The following is a 9,232-nucleotide window of genomic DNA, read 5'->3' as shown; positions in this document are numbered from 1 at the left end:
CTTTCCCTCTCTGATTTTCGTCTTTTATCGGTCCCCGCGTTTAATTGGCTCTGCAATATTGAAACTGTTGAACGATTGAAAGGGTTTTGCGTCACAGTCCGAGCAATTAATATTAAAACCGTACTGTTGCCGCGTAATAATGAATCGCCAACGAGATACTACCCCGATCGATCGGATGCGAGACGAGGAAATCGATCTAATCGATCGAGCGCCACTTCAGTCGTGATCGGTGTCGTTATCGATTCGAATCGTTCAAGACATTTCCGCAACGAGCAGGAATTATGTAAATTGAAACGGGCTACGATGTCGGGGCTAAGGTAAATGCAATCGTTTCGATGCTACTGTTTGCAAATGCATTAGGCGAAGAGGTCGGATAACAAGCTATGAAAAATTACATCGTGCAGTGGATTGCTCGGCCAGTTGATCGATCCAATGAAAAAAACGTTTATCGCCGGCCAAGGATCCCATCGAGGGAAACACAAGAATGAATTCATCGATAGAACGAGATATACGAGGTATTTCGTGCCTCTTTGTTTCCCTTTTTTTCATTTTTTTCTTTTTTTCCTCTTTTCTCCACCTCCATTATTCGAAAACTTCGTTAAATCTATTCACTCGAATTTTCTTCGGTTAGAAACCGTTTCACTCGCGAAAATTAACAAGAGCGGAATAGTTCCAATTAAGCTGACCTTTTAGTCGTTGCAAAGGTGAAAAATTGTATTTTTTTTAATACATGTGACGCTTTAATAAACAAATCATCGCGACGAAGATATCGATGAACCAGGTTGACTCTCGTCTTCCACGGTTAACGAATTGATCAGTGCAGAAGTAAATTTGATTTTGACATCGAGTTAATTAACATGCTGTTTATTTAATTACCATCCTATTGGCCCCGATAATTAAGGTTTTAACAAACATCAAAAATACTGTCGATGTACAAGAGCACTTCTGAACTTGCGGATAATACTCGAGCTTCGTTCTCGATGCTTTGAGATAGTAATTGCGTAATTGGAATTATCGAAATAGTCTTTGTTGTGTCTGTTTTATCAAATTTGGGACATGGTGGATTCCTTGCGTTTTTTGATTTTTCACTTGACGAAGAAAAATATTCAAAATCTCCAGACACTGGTGTCTCGATGAATTTTCTTGACAACTATTACAATTTCTACTCAAAAGTGAAAGCATTGTCATACTTTATTTTATGGTCCGAGTCTCGTTCGCTTTAGTTGCTTCATATTCGACAAACTACTTTCAAAAGTGCTTTAGAATTTAAGTGTATTTACATTAACGTCGAATTCAACACGGCATAGACTAAAGAATTAAGGGCCTGACATTTATTTCATTATCGTCCACTCCTAACAATTTCAAGAACAGAAACGTGCACAACAAACACGCGAAATGCATTTTAATATAACGAAATATATTTTATGCGCGAAAACTGAAAGCAATGAAACACAATTGAACGAGGATTTTAACGTGACGCAGGATCTGGAAGAATTAAGGACCGGATATTTAATTATCGTTTCTTTCTCTTGATTCCAAGAATAAAAATATCTGAAAAATAAATTGTATAGAGAAAAGTATATACTGTGTATTAAATTCTTAAAGTAGCAGGAGAGAACAGAATATCGACTTTAGCACGATACAGGATATCAAGGAATCAAGGATGTGACGTATGTCTGATCGTTATTTATTTGTCTCGATATCGAAAATAAAATTTATTCAACGTATCGGGACCGAAAAGAGTTTGAACACGAGACAGGATTTCATCAGATAGAGCTTTCTTAAAAAGCCACTCCTCAATTTCAATCTAAAAAGATATATTTCTAACTATAAATATTAACTAAATGTTATTAAAAGCAACAAAAATCTTCATCGACAAAAAATGAGACTGTAAAGAATTAAGAACCCGATATTCGTCTGGCTATTATTCATTTGCATCAATTTCGAAGATGGAAGCCCGCACAACATGGGCCAAAAAGCAATCACGTAATTGACACGCGTCCCCGGATAAATAGCCCCGTCATTATTATTCGGACGAAGCTCGTGAATCAGCGTGCATCTGAGAGTTCTATCATCAAATAGTATCTACACATCGGAATGTCATTATCAAACTATTCCATTAACCACGACGACGACCGCATAGTGCACAAAGCAAAACCGAACGACGAATAGAAATTCAGCGAATTGATTTGAATAGCGTGCATCTGGGTCACGCTATTAAACGTATCGATATAACGTCAATACCGAACTATTTAATTACATTGATAAAACTGTGCTGCAACTTAAGCCACAGGGTCAAAGGGCTGGCTGATTATGATATTCCATGGCGGTGCCCGTGGATCATTCTGATTGCAAATCGACCGCGTCGCTCTTTCAACTTCCGTGTCGGGATCGCGGCGTAATTCGTCGCGTAATTCGCCAGGTAAATTTAGAACTTTGGAATGTCCGATAGTACTCCATAAATTCGAACTATCCGACATTCGATGCACGCGAATAACGCGAGTCGGAAAGATACCCATATCCACCTTATTGGATCATAGACCTCGGCTACTTGTTGAACCCCCTCCTGATCCAAGTCACTTCAAAAACGGGTCCAGAAACCTTTCTTAGGGTTAGAATACTTTTTAATTACGTTGAATGTATTCGAGAAAATTGTTCAGAACGTATCGTAATATTTTTAAAATTTATTATTTTTCCATTGAGTCACCATTTGCAATTCTTTTAACACGTATCGAAAGATCCCCTTTGTTCCACGCTAGCGTGAAACGGAAAAACGTATCATCGTATCTACGTTATGATGCAACCTCTTATTACATAGTCGTCTAGTCGTATAGATAAAAAGCGAATTTTCGTTTATATCGCAAAACCGGCAAAGAAGAATTTTCCTATTCTTATCACACCGCTTCTGATTGCAGATCAGCTACTCGTTGACCTCCGCGATAAAATCGTTGCGCGCCATCATTGGAGAGTAAATTTACAGCGCGGAACTTGCATTAATTTTCCATAAATCCGAAGTACTCTGCACACGCGTTGATCGTCGTGTTAGAGACTCCTTTCGAGTTTTCTCTCTCTTCCTTTACTCTTTCTCCCCTTTTTTCCCTATCTCTCTTTTCTTTTCAGTCGGAAAAAGTACGGAAAAGGTTTCCATTACGTGGCTTGATTATAGATCAGATCATCACTGGTCGTCCTTCGATCGTGATCAAAATCACCGTGCAATTTTATCGTTGCATGGTAAATTTAGAATTTAAAATGCGAGCTAATTCCCTCGTAGGATATACAAAGCGTGCTACCATTCACCGTCACATACACAGACACACGAATATACTGGAATCAGGACTGGTATCGAATTTTTTCTCCCTCTTTCAAAGCTTTTTCTCTCTCTTTTTTCTCCTATTATTTTTATTTTTTTTTATTTTTTATTTTAGATCTGTTTCAGAGTTCAGCGAGCTTTCATCGATATTCTCTCTGCGATCGGTAAAAGAGCAGTCGGAAATATGTATGCTGGTAAAAGCGTCTCAAAACTAACGGTAGCTTTCGTTCATGCATCAATCCGCTTCACCTGCACGAAACCGGTCCGAAAAGTTGCACTTTCACATACCTGTGTCCGCGGCGAGGGAATTGCGTTACAAGGGCCGATCGAGAGGAATCGCGATCGGCCGGCGTTCTTTCTTCTTCCCAAAAATCGTCGCGAGGAAACGGGCTCGCTCGTTCCCACGGCCGGATAAATTTCGTAATCAATCGAGTGAACAATCGGCTCGTTCTGATTAAATAACGCGAGCAATCGTTGCGCGGCTAATCGAACCGCGAATCGCGTTATCGGTCGGCGTACGTTATCGGCGAAAAGTTTGGAAAGGGCGCTCCTTTTTTCTTTTTGGAAATATCGCGCACTAGTTCGTACAGGGAAATCGATAAAGTGGAATGAATAACGACAGTTATCAACGAGAGATCGGAATTTTCTTTTTTTTTTTTTCTAAATTGAGTTAATAAAGTAGAAGGACTACCTCGGTGATCGAAAGTGTATAACTACTATCGTTTTAGTTTCGCGTTGAAAGATTGGGTTTTAATATTCCACGTCCTGTTTTTGCATCCTCTAGTAATACAATTAAAATATCTCGTATGAATAAGAAAAAAAGAACAGAGAAATTATTTCTGAATTGGAATTTGCATGTTTTGTGCGTTAAACCATTTTACATTAGCATGATTGCCAAATATTATTAAATAAAAATAATTTATATTACCCAAGGGTATTGAAGTAATAATAAATAAATATCAATTGGTAATTGACGATTATTGAATATTCGTATGAATAGTTGAATGGATAAACTTTTATTGCATATTTTATTGCAAATGTAGATAATTTAAATCGTAAAAAGATACATATCTTTTTTAATCAATATCATCACACATTTTACTCATCGAATTATTACCGATATTAAACATTTCAATGTTCTTCAAATTAAATTTCCTTTGCAAAATTAAAACATTTAAAAAAGATTTATATTTTCCGTGAATTCCTTCCAATTTGTGAAGTTTTGTACGTTCTTCAGCTTCTCAAATACATACGTTGGAATTAAAAATAGGTTTCATATTCGAAAAAGAACTTATTCTACTTTTCATTTCGATACAGGTATCTCAAAAGATGAAGAAGATACAAAAATTTGGAAATTACTTCGTTTCTCGACTTCGAACGTGAGAGTCACGATGAGGATAACCCATTAATTTCCATCTCTCGTTTCCGCCATGAACCAATAACGAGAGATGTCTAAACTTTTGATCGGCAATGTACCAATAACGGTCACGCTCGTAATTCGCAAAACGAGCTTGAGAAGTGTAATTGGCCGGATAGTTGTAAATAATCGTCGACGACGAGTGACGATCGCCGCGAACAATTACCAAAACGCGAAAGTAATCAGCGGCAGTGCACCGTTCCCGCATTTACATACGAGCCCATTATAATTGAATATTAATTACCGTACGTACGTACAGGCCGTGGCTGGAAATGCACGGGCATGAATATTAATTCGGTATTCCGCGACGAAATCAGAACGAGCCGTTGTTATTATTAATAACACGATATCGCATAACGATCTACCTCTGGAAAATAACAAAATATATTTATACATATGAACACATATACACTCGTATACACACACACATATACAAACGTAGAATAGTACGATAAGAATTATATTGAACACGCTAATTAAGTTTATCTGGATCCACGGAACAGGAAATCGTCGATTAATTTCACCGTGACTACGCAATAGGGATTGATCGATATTTATACAGAACACGTATGTCCACAGTAAAAAATGGGACTCGTTTGCGAATTTTTTTAGGAGTCATAAGACTTTTTAATAAAAAGAAAATGTCATACCCTTATTTATTCGTATTTGAAAAATGCTCGCAATTTCTTCAATACAAAATAGCGAAAACTGTAGGAATTATAGAGAGTGGTTAGTAACTACCAATCCTTTTTATCATATGAGACCTCATTTTCGCGAAAATTTAGTTTAAATATTCATTTACAATATTTATAACGTACTATAGTGCTTAAAAACAGATTCGAATGACTGACACAATAACTATTCTGCTTATCGCAAACGAATGCATCAAAAAACATTTTGATTAGCGAGAATACAGCTATAGAAGGGTTGACTGTATTACCGTCATGCATACATGTACGACTGCAATTTTTTTTTCTTTTCGCTCGGTTTCGTTCGCGAACAAATGAGCTTACATAGCTCGGTGCCACCCCCGGTGAAACAAAATCCATTTCGTTACTGTTCCGTTGATACTCCATGCACGTTGGCGTATGTGTGTTCGTTCGTTCCCGCCGAGAATTAAAATACGGAAATACAGGAATTTAAAAATCCCGGGAGTTACGGTCGCTCGTTGCGTGCGGTTTTTAGATTCTGCAACTCGAAATGATCTTCATTTACTTTTGATGCCGTGATACGCGCGTTTTATGGCAAACATTGTGGAACACTTCTGAGGAATAATGGTGCGGTTTCTAATAAAAGAAGCGAATAGTATCGTAGAACGTCGAGGAAGTTATAGGCCAGTAAGGTTAACCGAAAAAATCTGCAAGAGATAATTTCATACGATGCAACCCGTTTTGTTTTCTGTTTATGCTTTCGATGAAAAATGTAGCAAAATAATGGCGGAAAGGAAAAAGGGGTTATCGTAAAGGCTGATCCTTGCCTGTCTAGTGGAAAGGTCGTGACTATTACACGCTGCAGACGAATGCGCGCTGTTAAACCACACCAGCAAGCGTATTTTTCTGCAGCATCCCGTTTCGTAATTCTTATTCGCAATTCACGTTTCGCCGCGATCTGGCGATCGTGTTTCAAACCCGTTCCACAGTTTCAAATTAAATCATCATGAGAGCCTTTCGAAAAGTACTAGAACTCCCTAGGGAATATCTTCTGTACCTACGGAAGCGTTTCGCGTTCGTTAAAAGCCTTTCACTCTAGTTTACGCGTCCTACTAGCCAGTTAACTTCGTGTATCCTTAGTTCAAAAACAGTCTCTATAATGAGACCGACTCTGGTTCGCCAAGTTGATATCGTTCATGGACGTAGATCTTTTTCGGTAGTGCTCTAACGTTTCATAGAGTGACGCGATAAGATAACGAAAAAATACACAGCACTTTCCACGAATTGAACGAGTTAGTGACTTCCATGCCAGAAAGGAAAGAGGAAAACGATTCGATCGAAGGCGAAGGTAGACGAAATATTCGAAACAAATTACAGACCTCGAGTCTCGATGGTAAAAAATTAATCCGAGGGTCCACGTCGGAAACAACCCTTATCGATCTTCTCGTTATACGTAATGCTTGCCAAATATCGCGACATGATGAGCGACACTCCTAAATTTATACATTCGCTGCCACAAACGTATTCCAATAACCAAAATTCAATGTAACAGTAACCAAATTTTTGCGAATATCGCCGAGATCAAAGCCTTGTCATAGGAAAGTCCCCCAAAAAGAAGGTCTCAAAAATAATATTCACATAACCGATCTACGTCCAAGATCTTTACATCAATTTTTACCCCGCGTGTAAGCAATCGAAAATCATTTCGAGTCAAACGAATTCCAGCATAATCACGATCGTTACTAAATTATTATTAATAAACTGCCTGCGACACCGACAGGAAACTCGTTCGACGAATACGATAAAATATAGACAAAAGATAGAAATGTAAGAAGAAAAGGAAACATGAGAATGTACTCACTGCAAACCGCTGGGTCTTCGTCGGAGCCATCGGAGCAATCGTGTTCGTTATCGCAGTGCCACGATCCGGGTATGCACTTGCCGTTCGTGCACTTGAACTGCGTGTCGCTGCACTTCTGTGAACCTGCAAGCGCACCGTTGTCGTGATGATAATCGTCAGCGGTGGCAGATACGAGGTGCACGATGCACAGCAATTGCAGCAGCAGCAACAGCAGCAGCATGCACGTGCATCGCGACGCGGTGAAAAGACGCATCGAAGTTCCAGTGAACCGCATACTCGCGAGAAAATGTCTTTTACCAATCCCTTTTTCAGTCACACGAAGCGTACACGACGAACATTCGCGTATATCCGTGTTCACCGAAGAGGGGAGGCCGGTTGTGCACACCTTCGAAGGCGCTACTTTAATCGTTGATCCAATATAAAAGCTTTCAGCGTGCAACGCTTTACGAGGCCCTTTTCTCTCCCCTGCGGACCTAGCCTGCTACCAAGCTTCTTCCTTTCTCTCTTTCTCTCTCTCTCTCTCTCTCTCTCTCTCCCTCTGTTAATATCGCAACGGCAGAAAATCGTCTGTCGATCGTTTTATTGCGGCTCACGGAGTTTCAAGTGTTACGTGAAACGACCGATAAAACGCTGTATACGCGATTACCGCGGGCGGCGAAACTATACCAGGTCGAGCCAGCGAGGCAAAAGTAGCAGATAGCACGAAACACCGGGACCATCTATTCAGAGCATCTTTCGAGCTTCATTGGCTTCGTATCCCTCGAACGAATGAAATCCTTTTGCCCCCGAAAACCCGACGTGTTCCGCAGAGATCTTTCACGATACTTTCATCCCTTCTTTTCTTCTTTCCCTGGCCTGGCCACCGATTTACTCTCGTGGACCACCTTCCGGATCCGACCAAACAATCGTCCGTGAAACGATTTTCCAATAAATCGACTCTTCGACTCCTCCCGTCACACACCAGATTTCTCTTTTCAAGTCTTTCTCAGGGATACTCTTTCTCTTTCTGCCTCTCGCTTTCTCTTTATCTCTCTCTTTCTCGCGATACCTCCCTGCCTTTTCTCTATCCCTTTCTTGTTTCGTGAAATCACTGAACGACGTGAAGCACGAGGATGAAGAAAGTCGAAGGAAATGGATGTAGAAAAAGCTCGCGAAATCCCGTCTCTTTCTCTCTCGTAGCTCTGAACCTTGGAAAGGACGCGCGGTCACGACGCGACCGAGCCCGCGTTACCGATCAAGAAGACGACGCGAACGAAACGAAAGGAACCGATCGGATTGGATCGTGGATCAATCCATGGATCGGACCAAGCACGGCTTATCGCGAATAACGACGACGACTGCGAAACCACACGATGACGACGACAGCGGCGATGCACTCACGCTGCTGGCTGCGGATGCTGTAAGCCAGCGGCCGAGTAAAGGGGCCCCTATATATGGGTCTGAGAACAGCAGACGCGGTATAGGTGTAGAATGCACGCACACCACTCGACCATGTAGGGAGAGGACGAATCAAACGCAATTGTTATTCATTTTTGCATTGTCTAACGGAAGTCCGCTCCACGATTTCGCTGAATCAGGCAGCATCCAGTGTCTACTACGATCAAGGTCTACGGATGAGATTGATTATTTCAGTCGTAGTAATCGCTCGTGTAATAGAACCGTTTTGTTCCCACGCAATCTTGCTCGGTTATAGCGTCAGAAAGGCGTTTGCATCGCGGCGAGAGAGAAAAAGGGACGCAACTCTCCTGCCGTGGTTCCCAGCTTCGTTTCACAATAAAAATAATCCAATCGCTTGTCTTAGACATCTGAATCGCGCGTTGCTGGATATCGCCGAGATATTAGAAAGTTTTATCCAGTATTCAATCGAAACGGAGCTGTAAAGGGATGGCGACAATAATACTGATCTTTATTGCACACGCTGCACGCTAGAAAGATAAATCGCGAGAAATATGGAAAAGGAAGATGAAGTAGCGAACCGCGTGTCGCGATTTTTT

At 40.6% G+C, this 9,232-nt stretch overlaps 1 protein-coding gene across 5 annotated transcripts in view; it reads right to left on the bottom strand.

The window, feature by feature from the left end:
• The window catches only part of LOC108547599 (very low-density lipoprotein receptor), a 44,303-nt gene that overhangs the window by 16,390 nt on the left and 18,681 nt on the right, over window positions 1-9,232 (bottom strand). For all 5 annotated transcript variants that reach the window (XM_017900181.1, XM_017900177.1, XM_017900182.1 and 2 more), the window contains one exon: window positions 7,239-7,361. In XM_017900181.1, coding sequence (XP_017755670.1) covers window positions 7,239-7,361 — 123 coding nt within the window. The remainder of the gene's footprint in view (window positions 1-7,238; window positions 7,362-9,232) is intronic.

The sequence above is a fragment of the Eufriesea mexicana genome, unplaced genomic scaffold, assembly GCF_001483705.2.
Source record: "Eufriesea mexicana isolate 0111107269 unplaced genomic scaffold, ASM148370v2 scaffold1121, whole genome shotgun sequence".
Taxonomy (NCBI): Eukaryota; Metazoa; Arthropoda; class Insecta; order Hymenoptera; family Apidae; genus Eufriesea; species Eufriesea mexicana.
This window is presented reverse-complemented; position numbering and strand designations above follow the sequence as displayed.